General features: G+C 43.1%; 1 protein-coding gene across 1 annotated transcript in view; it reads left to right on the top strand.

Moving 5' to 3' along the window:
- LOC120998722 (sulfotransferase 6B1-like) overlaps positions 1–26,328 on the top strand; it is a 51,200-nt gene extending 24,872 nt beyond the window's left edge. The window contains exons 5-7 of the mRNA XM_040429510.1: positions 3,538–3,632; positions 24,074–24,230; positions 26,123–26,328. Coding sequence (XP_040285444.1) covers positions 3,538–3,632; positions 24,074–24,230; positions 26,123–26,253 — 383 coding nt within the window. The 3' untranslated portion in view covers positions 26,254–26,328. The remainder of the gene's footprint in view (positions 1–3,537; positions 3,633–24,073; positions 24,231–26,122) is intronic.
- The last annotated feature ends 1,214 nt before the right edge of the window (positions 26,329–27,542 follow it).

Raw genomic sequence — 27,542 nt, forward strand, 5'->3', positions numbered from 1 at the left:
AGTTCCGGGTTCCTGTGGGAAGTAGTCACGTTGAATGGAAAAGTGGAGCGCTCCAACTTTTGAAACTTCTTATAAGATCTTGATCATATCAATATCCTTATGATGAGCAGAGGTATGACGCCAGACGCGTTTCGGGGACTTCTCTCCCCTTCCTCAGTGGCCATAACTCTGCTGCTACAGCCCCTCCTTTTATATCTCCATGGACACTATACAAAATCTGGAGTGGAACCGCTTTTCCACATGTTGCGGTTTTAATGCGTTTTGCATGCGTTTTTTTTTGCATTACATGCGTTTTTCCTGGATTTTGCATCTTAGTGACATAATAGACACTGGTAGTGCAGGACAAGTCACTACTTCATTTCATTACATAATAAAATGTGTAAAACTGTTAAAAATTCTTAAAAATTCATGAAAATTGACTATATAAAAAGGGGATACATTACAATAGAACTATATTAAAAAGGAAGTCAGATTCATAGTTTACCAACATCATAATCACATATTCTTATTAGTTTTCTGTCATTTCCACACGGTTCATTATTTTCTTGATTGCGAAAACCGGCAATGTAATATGCGCGTATTGCGGCCGCAATACAGGCGTGGGTCACTCTTGCTACATTTTTCAAGCTGCTAGAAGTTTCCTGAGACTGGAGAAAATGGTTGGCACGGCAGAACATTACAATAGCTTTATATGCAGATAGAGTGCTCCAATATATTCGCGATTGTGCAAATCGGCAATTAATGATGCGAATATTTTGGCGCAATACGTGCAACTTCACATTTTAGCAGGTCTGACTACATATTACTGATTGGTGCGATAAGTATTGTTGTGACATCACAGCACTGTCTGTAGCATGTAGGTATGGACAGCAGAACCTATCACACTACCTAACACCCTGCACTGGAACCGATCAGCTACACTATATCACTACTAACCTACACTGACTATCTCCCACTAACTATCTGTAATATATATATAAACTAACTAACTAACTGTCTATCTAATGTAATGACACAGCAGAGCACAGCAATGACACCACTGTCTCTCTCAGAACTGCAAAAAAATGGCTGCTGGGGAGGTTCTTATATAGTAAGGGGTAGGCAACTTTCCTATTGGTTGCTAGGGATGTTGCTAAGTTTAGACAAAGACATTGCAGCCTTCTCATTGGCCCACAAGCAAGAAGCAGGGAGGGATCATTGGTTCAGATGGGAAAAAAAAATCTAGAATATTCGCGAATACAAATATATAGCACTATATTCTAAATCTTCGCGAATTCTCAAAGTGGCGATATTCACGATTAAAATTTGCGATTCGAATATTCGCGCCCATCACTACTCTTACTCAATGACTGACAGCAATCTCTGTATGCATACTCAGGCCATCAAGATCTCCAGAGATTTCAATCCATAGATTACAAGTTTTACTGAATTTTTCTACATAAAAAATATATATCAAACTGCTCAGCTTCTCCTGATCTATAGGAGTTTTTTTTGAGAATAGATATTAGTAGAAAGTGTAAATTTCCTGAGACAGCTGTGGTTGGCATTACAGATGAGCCATGTGCGCCAGAGCTGTAATCGCAGACATAGTCCAATGACAAGTGTGCCACTGTTGCTTATTCAGACTATTTTTTTAATCTCGTATAGCCCCTATTGCTAAAAGAATGTAAAGAATGTCTTTCTGAAAAAATGTAAGCCTGCCTTTAGCTATAGCAGTGCAATATTAAGGCTACTTTCACACTAGCGTTCGGGGCTCCGCTTGTGAGTTCCGTTTGAAGGCTCTCACAAGCGGCCCCGAACGGATCCATACAGCCCCAATGCATTCTGAGTGGATGCGGATCCGCTCAGAATGCATCAGTTTGGCACCGTTTGGCCTCCGCTCCACTCAGCAGGCGGACACCCGAACGCAGCTTGCAGCGTTTTCGTGTCCGCCTGGCCGTGCGGAGCCAAACGGATCCGTCCAGACTTACAATGCAAGTCAATAGGGACGGATCCGTTTGACGTTGACACAATATGGTGCAATTTCAAACGGATCCGTCCCCCATTGACTTTCAATGTAAAGTCAGGAGTCCCTATTAATATACCCCGTCCCCCCCCCTCCTGTATTTAACTTATTGGTGGCCAGTGCGGCCCCCCCTCCCTCCCCAGTATTAATTGTAACCAGTGCGGCCCCCCTCCCTCTATATTCATCGGTGGCCAGTGCGGATTCCCAGTATTAAATATGACCAGTGCGGCCTCCCCCTCCCTCCCTCCCCAGTATTAAATATGACCAGTGCGGCCCCCCTCCCTCTATATTCATTGGTGGCCAGTGCGGATTCCAAGTATTGTGACCAGTGCGGCCTCCCCTCTTCCCCCCCCCTAATTAAAATCACCCCCCCCCCATCATTGGTGGCAGCGGAGAGTACCGATCGGAGTCATAGCTGGGGCTCCGATCGGTTACCATGGCAGCCAAGACGCTATTACAGTCTTGGCTGCCATGGTTACTTAGCAATAAATAGAAGCATTATACTTACCTGAAGAGCTGCGATGTCTGTGTCCGGCCGGGAGCTCCTCCTACTGGTAAGTGACAGGTCTGTGCTATAGGCAATGCGCCACACAGACCTTTCACTTACCAGTAGGAGGAGCGCCCGGCCGGACACAGACATCGCAGCTCTTCAGGTAAGTATAATGCTTCTATTTATTGCTAAGTAACCATGGCAGCCAAGACTGCAATAGCGTCTTGGCTGCCATGGTAACCGATCGGAGCCCCAGCGATTTAAACTGGGACTCCGATCGGTACTCTCCGCTGCCACCAATGATGGGGGGGGGGGGTGATTTTAATTAGGGGGGGGGGAGAGGGGAGGCCGCACTGGTCACAATACTTGGAATCCGCACTGGCCGGCCACCAATGAATATAGAGGGAGGGGGGCCGCACTGGTCATATTTAATACTGGGGAGGGAGGAAGGGAGGGAGGAGGCCGCACTGGTCATATTTAATACTGGGAATCCGCACTGGCCACCGATGAATATAGAGGGAGGGGGGCCGCACTGGTTACAATTAATACTGGGGAGGGAGGGGGGGCCGCACTGGCCACCAATAAGTTAAATACAGGAGGGGGGGTCTGCCCCCTGCTGCCTGGCAGCATCTGCCAGGCAGCAGGGGGCAGTCATGTACACCGTTCTCAGTATATTCTAACTTGAAGCGTCCCCATCACCATGGGAACGCTTCTGTGTTTAGAATATACTGTCGGATCTGAGTTTTCCGAAGTGAATATACAGTTATGCAAACAGTTATGCAAACGGATCCATTCTGAACGGATGCAAGCGTTTGCATTATAGGAGCGGATCCGTCTGTGCAGACACCAGACGGATCCGCTCCTAACGCAAGTGTGAAAGTAGCCTGAAGTGAGCACAAGTAAGTTTACAGGAAACTTTTTGGAATCCTGATACATTGTTCATGTAATTCTAATGGCCTTTGCTCTCAATGCTATACACAGTACTGCTGGGTCATCTCTTTTACTACAGGATGACTTATTGTTTGTTTGCTCTTTGTCTTAGTAATTTATGGATCGTACTTTGATTATACTCTGGGCTGGGAAAAGCATATTGATGATGGGAATATACTGGTACTTACATTTGAAGATATGAAAGCGGTGAGTAAAGTACTTTTATACACAGTCCATATCCTATATAATAAAAGCACAGTGTGAGTGTGCTGTGTCCGTGTGTGTGCCACCAGTTTTTCACTGGGCATGCGCGGCGGGGCAACCAATCAGGACACAGGGCTCCACACACGGCCGCACCGCCCACAGCATCGTGCCGACCAATCAGGACACGGCGCTGACACTCTGCTTCAAAGAACAGTTTAACCCCTTCCATGCCGTGGACCTTAGGAACCCCTGTATTGAAGGGGCTAACCATCAGGCCGCTGCTCTGCCCTGGCAGCGGCCCGATGCTTGAAGGGTTAATGTCCCTCCCCCGCACACAACACTTCCCCCCTTTCAAGATGCAGAGCGTGCAGCACCCACGCCCCCTTCCTTTCAGGATGGCAGAGCGGCAGCGGGGTAGAAACGGCCGACATCGGTGCTAGCACCGATTTCAGCCGTTTAACCCCTTCCAAGCCGTGGTCCTTAGGGAGGGGCTGTGGCAGCAGCCGTTGCTTGAAGGGTAAACTGAGGGAGGGGGCTCCCTCCCCCATCGGGCCGCAGCTCTGTGGCAGCGCCCCGATGGTTAACATGGCAACCGGACGCCTTCACAGGCATCCGACTTGCCGTGGTATATCTAAGCCTGATCAGGCTCCTGCTAAAGGCAGGATCCTGATAAGGATTAGGCCTCAAGCACACGACCGTTCTGTTTTTTACGGTCTGCAAACCGCGGATCCACAAAACACGGATGGCGTCCGTGTGCGTTCCACAATTTGCGTAACGGCACAGACAGCCTTTAATATAACTGCCGATTCTTGTCCACAAAGTGCAGACAAGAATAGGACAGGTTATATTTTTTTTGCGGGGCCACGGAACAGAGCAACAGATGCGGACAGCACACGGAGTGCTGTCCGCATCTTTTGTGGCCCTATTGAAGTGAATGGGTCCGCATCCAAGCCGCCAAAACTGTGTCTCGGATGCAGACCAAAACAACGGCCGTATGCATGAGCCCTTAGTGTGAGTTTAATACACTGCAGTACACTATATAATGTACTGCAGTGTATTGTAAGCCATCAGACCCACTGGATCTTCAAGAAAAAGCAAACAAATAAAAAACCTGCTCTATAAAAATAGTATGTGATCCAACCTGTCTGGTGAAGGCCGTATAAAAAAAAACAAAAAATTGTGCCAAAACCTTTTTTTTTTATCACCTTACATCACAGCCCTACCTAAGACAATCACCCCCAAAAAAAAAAAATATATGGCTTTCAGAATATGGAAACACAAAAACATGATTTAAAAAAAAAAAAAAGTTATTGTGTAAATCCAAAATAAAATGTAATAAATTGACTTAGGTATCGTTATGACCTGCTCTATAAAAATATCACATTATCTACTCTGTCAGGTGAACATTGTAAAAACACAAATAATAAAAACTGTGCCAGAACAGCCATTTTTTGGTTACCTTGCCTCATAAAAAGAGTAATATTAATATATATATATATATATATATATATATATATATATATATATACACAAACCGGATTCCAAAAAAGTTGGGACACTATACAAATCGTGAATAAAAACTGAATGCAATGATGTGGAGGTGCCAACTTCTAATATTTTATTCAGAATAGAACATAAATCACGGAACAAAAGTTTAAACTGATAAAATGTACCATTTTAAGGAAAAAATATGTTGAATCAGAGTTTCATGGTGTCAACAAATCCCCAAAAAGTTGGGACAAGGCCATTTTCACCACTGTGTGGCATCTCCCCTTCTTCTTACAACACTCAACAGATGTCTGGGGACCGAGGAGACCAGTTTCTCAAGTTTAGAAATAGGAATGCTCTCCCATTCTTGTCTAATACAGGCCTCTAACTGTTCAATCGTCTTGGGCCTTCTTTGTTGCACCTTCCTCTTTATGATGCGCCAAATGTTCTCTATAGGTGAAAGATCTGGACTGCAGACTGGCCATTTCAGTACCCGGATCCTTCTCCTACGCAGCCATGATGTTGTGATTGATGCAGAATGTGGTCTGGCATTATCTTGTTGAAAAATGCAGGGTCTTCCCTGAAAGAGATGACGTCTGGATGGGAGCATATGTTGTTCTAGAACCTGAATATATTTTTCTGCATTGATGGTGCCTTTCCAGACATGCAAGCTGCCCATGCCACACGCACTCATGCAACCCCATACCATCAGAGATGCAGGCTTCTGAACTGAGCGTTGATAACAACTTGAGTTGTCCTTGTCCTCTTTGGTCCGGATGACATGGCGTCCCAGATTTCCAAAAAGAACTTTGAATCGTGACTCGTCTGACCACAGAACAGTCTTCCATTTTGCCACACTCCATTTTAAATGATCCCTGGCCCAGTGAAAACGCCTGAGCTTGTGGATCTTGCTTAGAAATGGCTTCTTCTTTGCACTGTAGAGTTTCAGCTGGCAACGGCGGATGGCACGGTGGATTGTGTTCACTGACAATGGTTTCTGGAAGTATTCCTGAGCCCATTCTGTGATTTCCTTTAAAGTAGCATTCCTGTTTGTGGTGCAGTGTCGTTTAAGGGCCCGGAGATCACGGGCATCCAGTATGGTTTTACGGCCTTGACCCTTACTCACAGAGATTGTTCCAGATTCTCAGAATCTTCGGATGATGTTATGCACAGTTGATGTTGATAGATGCAAAGTCTTTGCAATTTTTCGCTGGGTAACACCTTTCTGATATTGCTCCACTATCTTTCTGCGCAACATTGTGGGAATTGGTGATCCTCTACCCATCTTGGCTTCTGAGAGACACTGCCACTCTGAGAAGCTCTTTTTATACCCAATCATGTTGCCAATTGACCTAATTAGTGTTAATTGGTCTTCCAGCTCTTCGTTATGCTCAAATTTACTTTTTCCAGCCTCTTATTGCTACTTGTCCCAACTTTTTGGCGATTTGTTGACACCGTGAAAATTGGAATCAACGTATTTTTCCTCTAACCACTTATGGACCACAGGTTTATACCCCCTTAGTGACAAGGCCCTTTTTTACAAATTGGCATTTCACAACTTTAGCGGTTTATTGCTCGGTCATGCAACTTACCATCCAAATGAATTTTACCTCCTTTTCTTCTCACTAATAGAGCTTTCATTTGGTGGTATTTCATTGCTGCTGACATTTTTACTTTTTTTGTTATTAATCAAAATTTACCGATTTTTTTTTTTTTTTTTGCAAAAAAATGACATTTTTCACTTTCAGTTGTAAAATTTTGCAAAAAAAACGACATCCATATATAAATTTTTCTCTAAATTTATTGTTCTACTTGTCTTTGATAAAAAAAAAATGTTTGGGTAAAAAAAAATGGTTTGGGTAAAAGTTATAGCGTTTACAAACTATGGTACAAAAATGTGAATTTCCGCTTTTTTGAAGCAGCTCTGACTTTCTGAGCACCTGTCATGTTTCCTGAGGTTCTACAATGCCCAGACAGTACAAACGCCCCACAAATGACCCCATTTCGGAAAGTAGACACCCTAAGGTATTCGCTGATGGGCATAGTGAGTTCATAGAACTTTTTATTTTTTGTCACAAGTTAGCGGAAAATGATGATTTTTTTATTTTTTTTTTCTTGCAAAGTCTCATATTCCACTAACTTGTGACAAAAAATAAAAACTTTCATGAACTCACTATGCCCATCACGAAATACCTTGGGGTGTCTTCTTTCCAAAATGGGGTCACTTGTGGGGTAGTTATACTGCCCTGGCATTCTAGGGGCCCTAATGTGTGGTAAGTAGTTTGAAATCAAAATCTGTAAAAAATGGCCGGTGAAGAAGGCAGGAGAAGTTGGGCAATGTTTTTTGGGGTGTCATTTTACATATACCCATGCTGGGTGAGAGAAATATCTTGGCAAAAGACAACTTTTCCCATTTTTTTTATACAAAGTTGGCATTTGACCAAGATATTTATCTCACCCAGCATGGGTATATGTAAAATGACACCCCGAAACACATTGCCCAACTTCTCCTGAGTACGGCAATACCACATGTGTGACACTTTTTTGCAGCCTAGGTGGGCAAAGGGGCCCACATTCCAAAGAGCACCTTTAGGATTTCACAGGTCATTTTTTACACATTTTGATTTCAAACTACTTACCACACATTAGGGCCCCTAGAATGCCAAGGCAGTATAACTACCCCACAAGTGACCCCATTTTGGAAAGAAGACACCCCAAGGTATTCCGTGAGGGGCATGGCGAGTTCCTAGAATTTTTTATTTTTTGTCACAAGTTAGCGGAAAATGATGATTTTTTTAATATATTTTTTTTTCTTACAAGGTCTCATATTCCACTAACTTGTGACAAAAAATAAAAACTTCCATGAACTCACTATGCCCGTCACGAAATACCTGGGGGTGTCTTCTTTCCAAAATGGGGTCACTTGTGGGATAGTTATACTGCCCTGGCATTTTAGGGGCCCGAATGCGTGAGAAGTAGTTTGAGATCAAAATCTGTAAAAAATGGCCGGTAAAATCCGAAAGGTGCTCTTTGGAATGTGGGCCCCTTTGCCCACCTAGGCTGCACAAAAGTGTCACACATGTGGTATCCCCGTACTCAGGAGAAGTTGGACAATGTGTTTTGGGGTGTCATTTTACATATACCCATGCTGGGTGAGATAAATATCTCGGCAAAAGACAACTTTTCCAATTTTTTTATACAAAGTTGGCATTTGACCGAGATATTTCTCTCACTTAGCATGGGTATATGTAAAATGACACCACAAAACACATTCCCAAACTTCTCCTGAGTACAGCGATACCAGATGTGTGACACTTTTTTGCAGCCTAGATGCGCAAAGGGGCCCACATTCCTTTTAGGAGGTCATTTTTTGACATTTGGATCCCAGACTTCTTCTCACGCTTTAGGGCCCCTAAAATGTCAGGGCAGTATAAATACCCCACATGTGACCCCATTTTGGAAAGAAGACACCCCAAGGTATTCAATGAGGGGCATGGCGAGTTCATAAAATTTATTTATTTTTTGCCACAAGTTAGCGGAAATTGATTTTTTTTGTTTTTTCTCACAAAGTCTCCCTTTCCGCTAACTTGGGGCAAAAATTTCAATCTTTCATGGACTCAATATGCCCCTCAGCGAATACCTTGGGGTGTCTACTTTCCGAAATGGGGTCACATGTGGGGTATTTATACTGCCCTGGCATTTTAGGGGCCCTAAAGCGTGAGAAGAAGTCTGGAATATAAATGTCTAAAAAAATTTACGCATTTGGATTCCGTGAGGGGTATGGTGAGTTCATGTGAGATTTTATTTTTTGGCACAAGTTAGTGGAATATGAGACTTTGTAAGAAGAAAAATAAATAAAAAATTTCCGCTAACTTGGGCCAAAAAAATGTCTGAATGGAGCCTTACAGGGGGGTGATCAATGACAGGGGGTGATCAATGACAGGGGCTTGATCAGGGAGTCTATATGGGGTGATCACCCCCCTGTCATTGATCACCCCCCTGTAAGGCTCCATTCAGACGTCCGTATGTTTTTTACGGATCCACGGATCGGATCCGCAAAACACATACGGACATCTGAATGGAGCCTTACAGGGGGGTGATCAATGACAGGGGGGTGATCAGGGAGTCTATATGGGGTGATCAGGGGTGAATAAGGGGTTAATAAGTGACAGGGGGGGTGTAGTGTAGTGGTGCTTGGTGCTACTTATTACTGAGCTGTCTGTGTCCTCTGGTGGTCGATCCAAGCAAGAGGGACCACCAGAGGACCAGGTAGCAGGTATATTAGACGCTGTTATCAAAACAGCGTCTAATATACCTGTTAGGGGTTAAAAAAATCGCATCTCCAGCCTGCCAGCGAACGATCGCCGCTGGCAGGCTGGAGATCCACTCGCTTACCTTCTGATCCTATGAACACGCGCGCCTGTGTGCTCACGCAAGATGATGCCAATCGGCGTTAGTGTGACCTGGGAGAGCCGCCGAGATGACGCCTTTCGGCGTTAGCGTGGCGGGAAGTGGTTAAAATGATACATTTACTCGGATTAAACGTTTGATCTGTCATCTACGTTCTATTACAAATAAAATATTGACATTTGCCATCTCCACATCATTGCATTCAGCTTTTATTCACAATTTGTTTAGTGTCCCAACTTTTTGGGAATCCGGTTTGTGTATATATATATATATATATATATATATATATATATATATATATACAGTACAGACCAAAAGTTTGGACACACCTTCTCATTCAAAGAGTTTTCTTTATTTTCATGACTATGAAAATTATAGATTCACACTGAAGGCATCAAAACTATGAATTAACACATGTGGAATTATATACATAACAAACAAGTGTGAAACAACTAAAAATATATCATATTCTAGGTTCTTCAAAGTAGCCACCTTTTGCTTTGATTACTGCTTTGCACACTCTTGGCATTCTCTTGATGAGCTTCAAGAGGTAGTCCCCTGAAATGGTTTTCACTTCACAGGTGTGCCCTGTCAGGTTTAATAAGTGGGATTTCTTGCCTTATAAATGGGGTTGGGACCATCAGTAGCGTTGAGGAGAAGTCAGGTGGATACACAGCTGATAGTCCTACTGAATAGACTGTTAGAACTTGTATTATGGCAAGAAAAAAGCAGCTAAGTAAAGAAAAACGAGTGGCCATCATTACTTTAAGAAATGAAGGTCAGTCAGTCAGCCGAAAAATTGGGAAAACTTTAAAAGTAAGGGCTATTTGACCATGAAGGAGAGTGATGGGGTGCTGCGCCAGATGACCTGGCCTCCACAGTCACCGGACCTGAACCCAATCGAGATGGTTTGGGGTGAGCTGGACCGCAGAGTGAAGGCAAAAGGGCCAACAAGTGCTAAGCATCTCTGGGAACTCCTTCAAGACTGTTGGAAGACCATTTCAGGGGACTACCTCTTGAAGCTCATCAAGAGAATGCCAAGAGTGTGCAAAGCAGTAATCAAAGCAAAAGGTGGCTACTTTGAAGAACCTAGAATATGACATATTTTCAGTTGTTTCACACTTGTTTGTTATGTATATAATTCCACATGTGTTAATTCATAGTTTTGATGCCTTCATAGTCATGAAAATAAAGAAAACTCTTTGAATGAGAAGGTGTGTCCAAACTTTTGGTCTGTACTGTATATATATATACACTGCTCAAAAAAATAAAGGGAACACTTAAACAACACAATATAACTCCAAGTCAATCACACTCTGTGAAATCAAACTGTCCACTTAGGAAGCAACACTGAGTGACAATCAATTTCACATGCTGTTGTGCAAATGGTATAGACAACAGGTGGAAATTATAGGCAATTAGCAAGACACCCACAATAAAGGAGTGGTTCTGCAGGTGGTGATCACAGACCACTTCTCAGTTCCTATGCTTCCTGGCTGATGTTTTGGTCACTTTTGAATGCTGGCGGTGCTTTCACTCTAGTGGTAGCATGAGACGGAGTCTACAACCCACACAAGTGGCTCAGGTAGTGCAGCTTATCCAGGATGGCACATCAATGCGAGCTGTGGCAAGAAGGTTTGCTGTGTCTGTCAGCGTAGTGTCCAGAACATGGAGGCGCTACCAGGAGACAGGCCAGTACATCAGGAGACGTGGAGGAGGCCGTAGGAGGGCAACAACCCAGCAGCAGGAGCGCTACCTTCGCCTTTGTGCAAGGAGGAACAGGAGGAGCACGGCCAGAGCCCTGCGAAATGACCTCCAGCAGGCCACAAAAGTGCATGTGTCTGCTCAAACGGTCAGAAACAGACTCCATGAGGGTGATATGAGGGCCCGACGTCCACAGGTGGGGGTTGTGCTTACAGCCCAACACCGTGCAGGATGTTTGGCATTTACCAGAGAACACCAAGATTGGCAAATTCGCCACTGGCGCCCTGTGCTCTTCACAGATGAAAGCAGGTTCACACTGAGCACATGTGACAGACGTGACAGAGTCTGGAGACGCCGTGGAGAACGTTCTGCTGCCTGCAACATCCTCCAGCATGACCGTTTTGGCATTGGGTCATTAATGGTGTGGGGTGGCATTTCTTTGGAGGGCCGCACAGCCCTCCATGTGCTCGCCAGAGGTAGCCTGACTGCCATTAGGTACCGAGATGAGATCCTCAGACCCCTTGTGAGACCATATGCTGGTGCAGTTGGCCCTGGATTCCTCCTAATGCAAGACAATGCTAGACCTCATGTGGCTGGAGTGTGTCAGCAGTTCCTGCAAGACGAAGGCATTGATGCTATGGACTGGCCCGCCCATTCCCCAGACCTGAATCCAATTGAGCACATCTGGGACATCATCTCTATCAACCAATGTCACATTGCACCACAGACTGTCCAGAAGTTGGCAGATGCTTTAGTCCAGGTCTGGGAGGAGATCCCTCAGGAGACCGTCCGCCACCTCATCAGGAGCATGCACAGGCATTGTAGGGAGGTCATACAGGCACGTGGAGGCCACACACACTACTGAGCCTCATTTTGACTTGTTTTAAGGACATTACATCAAAGTTGGATCAGCCTGTAGTGTGTTTTTCCACTTTAATTTTGAGTGTGACTCCAAATCCAGACCTCCATGATTTCCATTTTTTAATTTTTGTGATTTTGTTGTCAGCACATTCAACTATGTAAAGAACAAAGTATTTCAGAAGAATATTTAATTAATTCAGATTTAGGATGTGTTATTTTTGTGTTCCCTTTATTTTTTTGAGCAGTGTGTGTGTATATATATATATATATATATATATATATATATATATATATATATATATATACATACACACACACACACACACACACAATGCACAACTACCACTAGCAAAAGATTTCTATACTGCGGGAATAACCCTAATAACACGCCCCCGCACCGCTCACACCAGCGCGCCAACTAATCAGGACACTGCGCTCCACATGCCGCCTGCACCGCCCACACCTGTGCGCCGGCAAGCAGATCGGAGCGCCACCATTTCTGTTCATCAGTCCCAGACGCCCTTTCTGTTCGTCAGTCCCAGCACTATCAGCCATATAGAGAGGAGCCCCTGTCAGCAATATGACCCACCAGTCGCTACCAGCAGTCTCAGCACCGGCAGTCAGTGCAGTCGTACAGCCACAGCCACCAGTCACAGTGCCAGCAGTATCAGCTACCAGTCAGTGCCAGCCATCTCAACCATCAGTTAGTACCACCAGCCACAGCCACCAGTCTCAGCCACCAGTCAGTGCCAGCAGTCTCAGCCACAGTCAGCACTCAGTGCCAGCAGTCTCGGCCACAAGCCACAGCCAGCAATCTTAGCAGCAGCCACCAGTCTCGGCCACCAGCCACAGCCACCAGTCTCAGCCACCATTCAGTGCCAGCAGTCTCAGCCCCAGCCAGAACTCAGTGCCAGCAGTCTCAGCCGCAGTCAGCCACAGCACCAGTCAGCCACAGCACCAGTCAGTGCCAGCAGTCTCAGCCACCAGCCGCAGTCAGCAATCTCAGCCACAGCCAGCACTCAATGCCAGCAGTCTCGGCCACAGCCGCCAGCCTCTGCCACCAGTCTCAGCCACCAGTCAGTGTGGTCAAGTTCCCTTGCCATTTAATATAGACTGTTCCTACTAATGTTTATGCACTACTGTTCTAGCGCCCGTTATTGTAACAGGCTTAGTGTCTAGTTAGAAATTTGTGATGAGCGGCAGGGGCAATATTCAAACTCCTGATATTTCGCGAATATTTGGGTGAATATTCGTCATAAATAGGGATAAGCGAACCCGAACTGTATAGTTCGGGTTCGTACCGAATTTTGGGGTGTCCGTGACACGGACCCGAACCCGAACATTTTCGTAAAAGTTCGAGTTCGGTGTTCGGTGCTTTCTTGGCGCTTTTTGAAAGGCTGCAAAGCAGCCAATCAACAAGCGTCATACTACTTGCCCCAAGAGGCCATCACAGCCTTGCCTACTATTGGCATGGCTGTGATTGGCCAGTGCAGCATGTGACCCAGCCTCTATATAAGCTTGGGTCACGTAGCGCTGCACGTCACTCTGCTGATTCAAGCATAGGGAGAGGTTGCAGCTGCAACGTTAGGGCGAGATTAGGCCGATTAACTCCTCCAAAAGACTTCATTCTGTGATCGATCTGCAGCTGTGGATCATTGAAGTGCTATTATTGACTTGCTCACTTTTTTGAGGCTGCCCAGAGCGTTTTTATATCACTTTTTTTCTGGGGTGATCGGCGGCCATTTTGTGACTTGTGGTGCGCCAGCACGAGCTATCACCAAGTGTATTTAACCATCGATAGTGTGGTTATTTTGTGCTATATCCTACATCAGCTGCAGGCTGAGCCTGTGTCACCGAAGTGCATTTAACCATCAACAGTCTGGTTATTTTTTGGCCATATACTACATCAGCTGCAGGCTGAGCCTGTGTCACCCAAGTGCATTTAACCATCAACAGTCTGATTATTTTTTGGCCATATACTACATCAGCTGCAGGCTGAGCCTGTGTCACCCAAGTGCATTTAACCTTCAACAGTGTGGTTATTTTTTGGCCATATATTACATCAGGGGCAAGTTGAGCCTGTCACCCAGCGCCTAAAAAATAGACCTGACATTTCTATTCAACCAAATCTGCACAGTTTTAGCTGGTCAAGTTATTTGTAGTGACCGTAAAAGCAGACTTTTTGTTCTGGGTTGAAAAAGCATTCCCAAATTTGCCATTCTGAAAATAACTAGTTTGTGGTATTTGAGGCCTACTTGAAATCTATCCCAAAAAGAAAATCTTACATTGAAGTTATTGATAGTGTCATTCAGAAAAACCTAAGACACACGCTAGCGTGCTGATAGAAGTGTCATTCTGTGATTAAACCTATAACTTTCACACAGCGCAAAAAAAAAAAACAGGTCTCACATCTCTATTCAACCAAATCTGCACAGTTTTAGCTGGTCAAGTTATTTGTAGTGACCGTAAAAGCAGACTTTTTGTTCTGGGTTGAAAAAGCATTCCCAAATTTGCCATTCTGAAAATAACTAGTTTGTGGTATTTGAGGCCTACTTGAAATCTATCCCAAAAAGGATATCTTACATTGAAGGTACTGATAGTGTCATTCAGAAAAACCTAAGACACACGCTACCGTGCAGATAGAAGTCTGATTCTGTGATTAAACCTTAACATGTCACACAGTGCAAAAAAAAAACAGGTCTTACATTTCTATTCAATGGTCTGCCGGGTGTTCACTCCAAGGTCATGGAAGTCACGCCTGCGGCCACCCCGTTCTCCGAGGGATATGTCCTGAAATCCAGCTGAAAGCTGCAGAACATCAGTCGGAGGTCTCTCCACTACTGGCGGGCCTCTCTGGCGCCCTCTTCCCACAAGCAAAGGCTCGGCTGGTGGCTGCTGGGGTCTTTCAATGCGTCTAGGTTCTTGAGCCTCTTGCTCCTGTCCAGGCTGTCCTTGGCTGGGCTGCCCCCTGGCACGTGCTCTTCCGCGGGCTCTGGCTCGTCCACTCATCTTCTATTCCTGAGAGGATATAAACCGCTAATAAGGTCAATCTGCCGCCTAGCAGCTCCGCCGTGGCACAATCACCTCAGAACTCGCACACTGGTGACTTTAGGTATCTTCACTGGTCACTTTGAGCAGAATGATGACATCCGAGTCACGGCACCAAATGTAACCCTCTTTTCCTTGCACCATCTGCGACACCTCCAGCTTTCACACTCACTCGGTCACCAGCTCCTCCAGGCATAAACTCTAAGTGGACTCTAAGGGACGACACTCAGGTCTTCTGTGGTTTAAAGCTTTATTGAGGTGTAGTGCACTTGGCTGGAGCCTGTAATACAACAGGGAAACACTGCCACTATGTGGTATACAGCCAGGTCACCAGCCCACCTATATCATAACAGGCAGTCATTATATTACATTCCCACATACATGTTACAGGATATAACAAAGCATACAGAAAAATGAACAAGAGAAAATCATTTACAAAGATATTGCAGCAGGGTGACCTGGAATACAGCATGTCTTGCAGCCATTTTAGGAAGAACACATGTCTCTTTAACTGTACATCATCTACTCAGCCTAGCATGTGCTGCAGGGTTTAAAGGCTGCTAAAAAAACATACAGTCACCTCTTTACATTCTACAGAACTATTATGGGTATATATTATAACTTTTTACAATAGATAAATGAACTTTAGCTTTAGAGAACTTAGACAGAGATCCTACCTCCTTCACAGTAAATGTCTGCACTGAGGAGACCAAACCAAGTAGCAGAATACACAGGGGGCTTTCTGGAAGAGTCCACTGTAAAGACTCTGTCTGTTAAAACTTTCCTCAGTTATCTAATAGCACATTTGAAGAGGTTTATTTAGCATGTCCTGACTCTCTGCTAACAGCTTATGAATATATGGAACTATATTTAACAAGTGATCATTGCTGCAGCTCCTGTATATTGGTATGACCCTATTGCAAACCTGCAGACTGGATATTTGGTGAAACTTCATGTGGTTCATATCGACTGTACTACACCACTGACTTGGTGCCTGGGCCTAAATGTGTGACAGTGGCCTGTTCCAGTGGTGGGTGACGTGAAGCCTGATTCTCTGCTATGACATGAAGACAGATTCTGTGCTGACATAAGGCCAGATTCTCTGTTACAGGACCTCTCTCCTCTGTCTGGGTGCCGGGGCCTAAATGTGTGACAGTGCCCTGTTCCAGTGGTGGGTGACGTGATGCCTGATTCTCTGCTATGACATGAAGACAGATTCTGTGCTGACATAAGGCCAGATTCTCTGTTACAGGACCTCTCTCCTCTGTCTGGGTGCCGGGGCCTAAATGTGTGACAGTGGCCTGTTCCAGTGGTGGGTGACGTGATGCCTGATTCTCTGCTATGACATGAAGACAGATTCTGCGCTGACATAAGGCCAGATTCTCTGTTACGGGACCTCTCTCCTCTGCCTGGGCCTAAATGTGTGACAGTGGCCTGTTCCAGTGGTGGGTGACGTGAAGCCTGATTCTCTGCTATGACATGAATACAGATTCTGCGCTGACATAAGGCCAGATTCTCTGTTACGGGACCTCTCTCCTCTGCCTGGGTGCCTGGGCCTAAATGTGTGACAGTGGCCTGTTCCAGTGGTGGGTGACGTGAAGCCTGATTCTCTGCTATGACATAAATACAGATTCTGCGCTGACATAAGGCCAGATTCTCTGTTACGGGACCGCTCTCCTCTGTCTGGGTGCCGGGGCCTAAATGTGTGACAGTGGCCTGTTCCAGTGGTGGGTGACATGAAGCCTGATTCTCTGCTATGACATGAAGACAGATTCTGCGCTGACATAAGGCCAGATTCTCTGTTACCGGGACCGCTCTCCTCTGTCTGGGTGCCGGGGCCTAAATGTGTGACAGTGGCCTGTTCCAGTGGTGGGTGACATGAAGCCTGATTCTCTGCTATGACATGAAGACTGATTCTGCGCTGACATGAAGCCAGATTCTCTGCTATGGCATGAAGAGACTGATTCTTTGCTGACATGAAGCCAGATTCTTTGCTATGGCATGAAGAGACTGATTCTCTGCTGACGTGAAGCCAGATTCTCTGCTATGGGACCTCTGTCCAATTGATATTGGTTCATTTTTATTTTTTTAATTTTAATTTTAATTCATTTCCCTATCCACATTTGTTTGCAGGGGATTTACCTACATGTTGCTGCCTTTTGCAGCCCTCTAGCTCTTTCCTGGGCTGTTTTACAGCCTTTTTAGTGCCCAAAAGTTCGGGTCCCCATTGACTTCAATGGGGTTCGGGTTCGGATCCCGAACCCGAACATTTACGGGAAGTTCGGCCGAACTTCTCAAACCCGAACATCCAGGTGTTCGCTCAACTCTAGTCATAAATTTGAGAATTCACGATTATTTCCTTGATTGCGAAAATTGGCAATGTAATATGCACATATTGCGCGCGAAATCCAGACGTGGGTCAATTTTGCTATATTTTTCAAGCTGCTAGAAGTTTCCTGAGACTGGAGAAAATGGTTGGCACGGCAGAACATTACAATAGCTTTATATCGAGATAGAGTGCTCCAATATATTTGCGATTGCGCAAATCGGCAATTAATGATGCGCAATACGTGCAACTTCACATTTTAGCAGGTCTGACTACATATTACTGATTGGTGCACTAAGTATTGTTGTGAACTTGTGACATCACAGCACTATGTCTGTAGCATGTATGTATGGACAGCAGAACCTATCAGCTACACTATATCACGATCTAACCTACACTGACTATCTCCCACTAACTATCTGTAATATATATATATATATATATATATATATATATGCTAACTAACTATCTAATGTAATGACACAGCATAGAGCACAGTAATGACACTGCGGTCTCTCTCAAAACTGCAGAAAATGGCTGCTGGGGAGGTTCTTATAGATTAAGGGGTAGGCAACTTTCCTATTGGTTGCTAGGGATGTTGCTAAGCTAAAAAAAAAAAAAAACATTGCTGCCTTCTCATTGGCCCACAAGAAAGAAGCAGGGAGGGATCATGGGTTCAGATGAAAAAAAATCTAGAATATTCGCGAATACGAATATATAGCACTATATTTTAAATCTTCGCCAATTCTCGTAGTGGCGATATTCACGATTAAAATTCGTGATTCGATAATTCACACCCAACACTATTAGAAATAAGAGCTAATGGAAAGGTCACATTTTGTGAAAATTGTAGTAATGCGGTACAATCACTGTTGAATATGCCACTTATGTAGAACAAATTCATATTGTAAAATGTAATGCAGAGCTTTTCTTTCCCAAAATCCGGAATGAAAAAAAAAAAACATAATTATAAACTCATCATACAAAATATGATAAATAGATATGCAGATGCACATGGCCATAATTAAAGAGGGAGACACAGAACATAGAAGCACTCTCAAAGCACTAAATGCTAAATCTATATAGAAATCATACCAAATTTGTTATGATGAATATGAGGTTATTAGCAAATATATTTTGATCAAAAAGTATCTGCGCCCACCGACCACAGCAAAGTGACCTCAATCCAGGCGGGAACCTAATCTGTTTAATCCCTATCTTTCTGCCAGTAGGCATGTAATTTCAGGAGAGGAGACTCCACACATATACTGTGTTGCTACAATTGTTACCTTTGTGTGCCATAGGCATCCAATTGGAGGAAGAGTAGACTCTGCTAAATGTATTACCTTGCTGTGGTGGGTGGACACAGATATTTTTTGATCAAAATATAGTTAAGAACATCAAAATCCTTTTTATATCAAATGTGGTATATATATATATATATATATATATATATATATATTTTTTTTTTTTCATAGATTTTCCATGGAATGGACTATGTCTCATGCAGACTACTATATTACAGCTTCATTTGATATACTGTAGAGCTATAATGGGGTTCTGTTTGTGCTGCCTGTGTCCTTTACAGTATCTTTTATATGTCTATGATTTCATATGGAAAGAAAACCTGTGTACCATGTTAGCCAATAGATTTACCAGATAAAAATGTAAAGTCTTCAGTTTTTGATACCTTTTTAATGGCTCACTGAATAGATGGTGACTAAAAGCAAGCTTTTTGAGACTACTCTTCATCAGGCATGGTATAAGACACCAGAAGAGCAGTGTTGGGCGTGAAAATTCGAATCGAGAATATTAATCGCGAATTCTCGAAGTGCCTATACTCGCGATTAATATTCGCGATTCGAATATTTAGAATATAGTGATATATATTTGTAATTTCGAATACCGTATTCTAGATTTTTTTTAATCAGTAATATCCCTTCTTGCTTGTGGGCCAATGAGAAGGCTGCAATGTCTTTGTCTGAGCTTAGCAACATCCTTAGCAACCAATAGGAAAGTTGCCTAACCCTTACTATATAAGAATCTCCCCAGCAGCTATTTTCTACAGTTTTTTTAAGTTCTGAAAGAGACAGCAGTGTCATTGCTGTGCTCTCTGCTTTCCACACTACATTAGATAGATAGATAGCATATATACACTCACACACCTGTTCTATTTCTCATTAATGCAATTATCTAGTCAACCAATCACATGGCAGTTGCTTCAATGCATTTAGGGGTGTGGTCCTGGTCAAGACAATCTCCTGAACTCCAAACTGAATGTCAGAATGGGAAAGAAAGGTGATTTAAGCAATTCTGAGCGTGGCATGGTTGTTGGTGCCAGACGGGCCGGTCTGAGTATTTCACAATCTGCTCAGTTACTGGGATTTTCACGCACAACCATTTCTAGGGTTTACAAAGAATGGTGTGAAAAGGGAAAAACATCCAGTATGCGGCAGTCCTGTGGGCAAAAATTCCTTGTGGATGCTAGAGGTCAGAGGAGAATGGGCCGACTGATTCAAGCTGATAGAAGAGCAACGTTGACTGAAATAACCACTCGTTACAACCGAGGTATGCAGCAAAGCATTTGTGAAGCCACAACACTCACAACCTTGAGGCGTATGGGCTACAACAGCAGAAGACCCCACCGGGTACCACTCATCTCCACTACAAATAGGAAAAAGAGGCTACAATTTGCACGAGCTCACAAAAAATGGACTGTTGAAGACTGGAAAAATTTTGCCTGTTCTGATGAGTCTCGATTTCTGTTGAGACATTCAAATGGTAGAGTCCGAATTTGGCGTAAACAGAATGAGAACATGTATCCGTCCTCTGATGGCTACTTCCAGCAGGATAATGCACCATGTCACAAAGCTCGAATGATTTCAAATTGGTTCTTGAACATGACAATGAGTTCACTGTACTAAAATGGCCCCCACAGTCACCAGATCTCAACCCAATAGAGCATCTTTGGGATGTGGTGGAACGGGAGCTTCGTGCCCTGGATGTGCATCCCTCAAATCTCCAACTGCAAGATGCTATCCTATCAATATGGGCCAACATTTCTAAAGAATGCTATCAGCACCTTGTTGAATCAATGCCACGTAGAATTAAGGCAGTTATGAAGGCAAAAGGGGGTCCAACACCGTATTAGTATGGTGTTCCTAATAATTCTTTAGGTGAGTGTGTATATATATATATATATATATATATATATATATACAGTACAGACCAAAAGTTTGGACACACCTTCTCATTCAAAGAGTTTTCTTAATTTTCATGACTATGAAGGCATCAAAACTATGAATTAACACATGTGGAATTATATACATAACAAACAAGTGTGAAACAACTGAAAATATGTCATATTCCAGGTTCTTCAAAGTAGCCACCTTTTGCTTTGATTACTGCTTTGCACACTCTTGGCATTCTCTTGATGAGCTTCAAGAGGTAGTCCCCTGAAATGGTCTTCCAACGGTCTTGAAGGAGTTCCCAGAGATGCTTAGCACTTGTTGGCCCTTTTGCCTTCACTCTGCGGTCCAGCTCACCCCAAACCATCTCGATTGGGTTCAGGTCCGGTGACTGTGGAGGCCAGGTCATCTGCTGCAGCACCCCATCACTCTCCTTCATGGTCAAATAGCCCTTACTTTCAAAGTTTTCCCAATTTTTCGGCTGACTGACTGACCTTTATTTCTTAAAGTAATGATGGCCACTCGTTTTTCTTTACTTAGCTGCTTTTTTCTTGCCATAATACAAATTCTAACAGTCTATTCTATCCACCTGACTTCTCCTCAACGCAACTGATGGTCCCAACCCCATTTATAAGGCAAGAAATCCCACTTATTAAAACTGACAGGGCACACCTGTGAAGAGAAAACCATTTCAGGGGACTACCTCCTAAAGCTCATCAAGAGAATGCCAAGAGTGTGCAAAGCAGTAATCAAAGCAAAAGGTGGCTACTTTGAAGAACCTAGAATATGACATATTTTCAGTTGTTTCACACTTTTTTGTTATGTATATAATTCCACATGTGTTAATTCATTGTTTTGATGCCTTCAGTGTGAATCTACAATTTTCATAGTCATGAAAATAAAGAAAACTCTTTGAATGAGAAGGTATGTCCAAACTTTTGGTCTGTACTGTGTGTGTGTATATATATATATATATATATATATATATATTACAGGTAGTAAGTGGGAGATAGTCAGTGTAGGTTATCTCCTGATATAGTGTAGCTGTTGCAGTGCACTGTATTAGGTAGTGTGATAGGTTCTGCTGTCCATAAATACATGCAGACCTGCTAAAATGTGAAGTTTCACGTATTGCGCCAAAATATTCGCATCATTAGTCCCAATTAGCGCAAACGCTAATATATTGGAGCACTTTAACTGCATATAAAGCCATTTTTAATGTTCTGCTGTGCCAACCATTTTCTCCAGTCTCAGGAAACTTCTAGCTGCTTGGAAAATGTAGCAAAAGTGACCCACGTCTGTATTTCGCGTGCATTCCGCGAATATTACATTGCCGATTTTTCGCAAATCAAGAAAATTATCTCGAATTTGCGAATATATGACGAATATTCGTGAAATATCGCGAATTCGAATATAGCCCCTGCCGCTCATCACTACAGAAGAGTCACATATTTATACAAAAGAGGACATAGTAACAGTGTGGTACATGAGACAAGTGATGTAAGATATTACTATCAATATGAAGAGGAGGAAACTGTTGTAGTTTATATATAAGGAATGTGAAAGGTTTTATGTTCTGCTTGAGATTTGGTCTATGGTTGTGATGACCCCCACTTGGTCTGAGGAACACCTTTCTTAAAAGGATTGTCTCACTTCAGCAAAAGGCATTTAACACTTAGAAAAAGTTATTACAAGGCACTTACTAATGTATTGTGATTGTCCATATTGCCTGCTTTGCTGGTTCGATTCATTTTTCATTGCATTGTACCCTGCCTGTGTCCAGGTATTATGACCACCCTGCAATCCAGTGACTGTGCTTGCACACTGTAGGAAAAGGAGCCAGCCTCTGTGGCTGCCAGGACAGTGGGACAAGGCCAGCACAAAGGCCGGTGCTTTTTCCTATAGTGTGCAAGCATGGCCACCCGTGTATTAATTTTGTCTACATGATAAATGCTATTTGCTGAAGTGAGACAATCCCATTAAGTGATGTAGAAGGAATGTACCCCTCAGACCTGGCAGGGGCATCAAAATCATGAGCAATATCTTAACCAAAGGGCACAAAAACTTTCACACTCCTTATCTGTGAACTGCTCCAGTCTCTTCTTATATTGATAGTTTTGTTTTATATCACGTATCTCATTTACCACACTGTTCCTATGTCCTTTTGTGTATAAATATGTGAATCTTCTGATATTGATATACCGTGCCTGATGAAGATGCCTAAGTGGCCTTGAAAACTCTTTGCTGTTTTTTTTATCATCTATTCAGTAAGCCATTAAAAGGTTTTATATGGGCATACATAGGTTATTTCTGTTGTATTTTGTAGGAATTTTGACATAAGAAAGGGGCATGATCCATTGGATGCTGTATCTACAGAGGTGTTCTCAAGAAGTCATGCCCTGTGCATGGCACACTATGGAGCATCTATTGCAAGAGGGCATGTAGCATATTATGTGCATGAGGCCTAAATGGGAAGAGTAAAGCAATACACGTCTATGTGCTTTATGGTGGCCCTATGCATTAGGTAGAAGTTGGTTAATGGTTGAACATACAATCATCTTGTACACACAGCAATACACATTTAGTCCATACTGGCCGTTACAGTTGTTCAAACTGACCATACATGTTCAATGAAATTGGTCGATATATGAAAGATCTTTCTGAGAACCTTTTTGTCTAATGACATAGAAACATAGAATGTGTCGGCAGATAAGAACCATTTGGCCCATCTAGTCTGCCCAATAATGTGTATGGCTGCCTTTAGGCTCAACTCCAACTTCAAAACTACGAAGTGTGAACGTTTGTCTAAACTGTGTTGATTTATTAATGAACATTTCATTGGAAATAACTTGCTGAATTCTGAATGGGATAAAGCCTCTTTTGTCAACAAATTTGGCATGCGCCTATATATGTCAGTATTTAGCCATTGCTGAGCACCATCTACTATTATAAAGCTATCAGGGCTTTACTATACATTTGAGAAGCACTCGTGGGAGGACTGGGAACTTAAAATGGCCCTGGAAAAAACCAAAAGTAGTCCCATGTTGTAGGCAGGTCCATACTGATAGAATGCGGGCAACACAAGTAGGCTGGGACAACAGAAGTAGGGGGGGGGGGGGCTGAAAATACTGTAGTGCAGCACAAAATACCATCCCAGTAGAACCAAGTACCACAGTGCTGCACAAAATGCTTCCTCCCTCACCACAGTATTCAACTTGATACAGTTGAGTTCAGGAGTGCATTTGCAACCATTGGACAGGTGTGTCAGATCAGCTGGCAGCCATGAAGCAGGTTCAAGCGCCCCCCTGGAAAATTTAGGGTCTAGGGCCAGTCTGCCCCTGGAAGCACTTCTTACCCAAACCACAAGGCTACAGTGGTCAATTACGTTTTCTAAAATCATTGTACTGCTTTTCTTATAGGATCTCCCTGCAGAACTGAGAAAAATTTGTGACTTCTATGGGTTAAATCTGACTGATGAGCAAATCCAGAAAGTTGAAGAAAAATCTACTTTTAAGTCCATGAAAGAAAACTCTGGTGATACACATGGGAAACTTGGAGATGTTTTCTTCCGGAAAGGTAAGTAGTTAAAGAGTAACTAAAATTTTATAATAATTTTTAATATGTTGTCCCTAATCCCCCTAAATTAAAATTTCCTAATATACTTTATTAATTTTCTGTTTTTACTGTACTTTTATATCAGCACACTATTCAGTGTGCGCTTAAAACTCTGTTCTCCCTACACTGCTGACTGCTCCGCTCAGCTAATCCTCCTGGCATAGTACATAGGTACAGGGTACCCATGTACTATGCTAAGAGTTAGTAATTGTCCGGGGAGCACGTGCAGAAGCAGCAATGAGTACTACTGCTCGTACTCCCTGCGCTGCAGCGGCCCATCCATAAAATGAGTACTCCGGCATGCACTGCTGAGCAGTCAGTGGTGTAGGGAGAACAGAGTTTTAAGCGCACACTGAATGGTGCGCTTTAGGGATATAAAAGTATAGTAAAAACAGAAAATTAATAAATAAAATATATTAGAAAAATTTTATTTAGGGGATTAGGGAAAACATATTAAAAATTATTATAAATGTTTAGTTACTCTTTAAAACTTTTATAGATTGTGTCTTTATTTTGCTTTTTGGGTCTTTCTTAGCCTAAATTCCTAGCCTATGTGGCACACATTTGGTTCAGTTCCCACAGCCCAAAGTGTATGTTCAGAAGGCTGCATCCATACCACCTCTAAAAATGTGGCATAAAATGCATTTATAGTAATCATGCTCAAGACTGAGATCAGTACACAGAGACAGTATGGTAGTGCCAAGAGGCCATAGGGTTTCCTAACACAGAGTTAAGCAGTCTTCCAATGCCATACTCATGACGATACTCTCTCCTAAAAACAGGGCTTTTTTTATGTCATAAAAGGGTGAGAAGAGTCATTAGCAAATGATCTGACTCAATATTTTTAGGCAGGTGCCTATAACTATAGGCTATTTACATATACAGATCTGCATTTGGACTGAACCTGTTAATGGAGAACCTAAGGAAGGTACTAGAACCTGCTTTTGAGTCGATATATAATTTGCCCACTTTGGGTCCATTAATAATTTGACGACTCCTTTGTAGTTTTGTGGACATTTCTACTAGGTACTGTTGTCTTTGTTAACGTCTTTGGCGCCAGCTAAGTAAGCAAAGTCATCACTGCTATTGACCCTGTGGTCATATTTATCAGTCTAATGGTAGAGTACTTGTCTAACTAAGCAAATATGCTTTAAAACAAATCATTTATGACCCTGAATTGTGCATTTTTATCACGTCTCACCATAACTAGAGAGAATTCTCAGCAATATCGATTTCCTGTATGGTAACATATTAAGTATTGTTCTTTTGTGGAACAACACTATTTGCTCAAAATCTGATAATCCTTTAGAAGTGACATTAGATTATATAATAATTCTAATCATTCAGTAACTAGAATCATTTGATAATCTGGCACCTGTAAGGAATTTTACTGTACAGTGGTCCCTCAGTTACAGTGTTAATTGGTTCCAGGATGACCATTGTATGTTGAAAGCATTGTAACTTGAGTAATCGGTTCCAAAGCCCCAAAATGTCATCCAAGATAACAGAAAATAAAGATTTAAGGAAAATAAGCAGATGACTAAGGCAGATCCTTACATATACCAGTCAGGAACAGCTGCTAGGTAGCAACTAATACAGCCATTTTACCAGGGAAGTGGTCTTGATTGGTTGGATCTGAGTCTGAGACATTGTATGTTGGGTCCATTTACGATGGGTCAGAAAAGACAATTGTATGTTGACAATATTGTATCCTGAGGCCATTGTATGTTGTGGGACCACCGTATTCAGTTTAATCCCAACCCTACAAATTAACATATTTTACCTTTTGAGGTCTATAGTGGTAGCAGTAATGCAAAATATTAAAATCTATTTTGTTTCCTTTTTTTCCCAAGGGGAAGTTGGGGACTGGAAGAGTCTTTTTACCGAGGAACAGAGCAAAGAGTTGGATGCCAAATTTGAGAAGTATCTTGCAGGAACAAAACTTGGAGAGAAGATAAACTATCCCAAATATTGTACATTTTAATCAAAGGCATTAGATTTTTATTTTCTTCTCCGATGACACTTGAATAGTTTAATAAAAATTGGTTTTATGAATAAATTGTTGTATTTTAGGATTACTAGTAGAGTTGAGCGAACACCTGGATGTTCGGGTTCGAGAAGTTTGGCCGAACTTCCCGGAAATGTTCGGGATCCGAACTCGACCCGAACTTCGCCCCGAACCCGAACCCCATTGAAGTCAATGGGGACCCAAACTGTTCGTCACTAAAAAGGCTGTAAAATAGCCCAGGAAAGGGCTAGAGGGCTGCAAAATGTAGGTAAATCCCCTGCAAACAAATGTGGATAGGGAAATGAATTAAAATAAAAATAAAATAAATTAAAATTAACCAATATCAATTGGAGAGAGGTCTCATGGCAGAGAATCAGGCTTCATGTCATAGCAGAGAATCAGGCTTCACGTCACCCACCACTGGAACAGGCCATTGTCAGATATTTAGGCCCCGGCACCTAAACAGAGGAGAGAGGTCCCATAGCAGAGAATCAGGCTTCAAGTCATAGCAGAGAATCAGGCTTCAAGTCATAGCAGAGAATCAGGCTTCAAGTCATAGCAGAGAATCAGGCTTCACGTCACCCACCACTGGAACAGGCCATTGTCAGATATTTAGGCCCTGGCACCCAGACAGAGGAGAGAGGTCCCATAGCAGAGAATCAGGCTTCATGGCATAGCAGAGAATCAGGCTTCACGTCACCCACCACTGGAACAGGCCACTGTCAGATATTTTTAGGCCCCGGCACCCAGACAGAGGAGAGAGGTCCCATAGCAGAGAATCAGGCTTCATGTTATAGCAGAGAATCAGGCTTCAAGTCATAGCAGAGAATCAGGCTTCATGTCATAGCAGAGAATCAGGCTTCATGTCATATCAGAGAATCAGGCTTCACGTCACCCACCACTGGAACAGGCCATTGTCAGATATTTAGGCCCCGGCACCCAGACAGAGGAGAGAGGTCCCATAGCAGAGAATCAGGCTTCATGTCACCCACCACTGAAACAGGCCATTGTCAGATATTTTTAGACCCCGCCACCCAGACAGAGGAGAGAGGTCCCATAGCAGAGAATCAGGCTTCAAGTCATAGCAGAGAATCAGGCTTCATGTCATAGCAGAGAATCAGGCTTCATGTCATAGCAGAGAATCAGGCTTCATGTCACCCACCACTGAAACAGGCCATTGTCAGATATTTAGGCCCCGGCACCCAGACAGAGGAGAGAGGTCCCATAGCAGAGAATCAGGCTTCATGGCATAGCAGAGAATCTGT

Source organism: Bufo bufo, chromosome 4 (genome assembly GCF_905171765.1).
Source record: "Bufo bufo chromosome 4, aBufBuf1.1, whole genome shotgun sequence".
Classification (NCBI taxonomy): domain Eukaryota; kingdom Metazoa; phylum Chordata; class Amphibia; order Anura; family Bufonidae; genus Bufo; species Bufo bufo.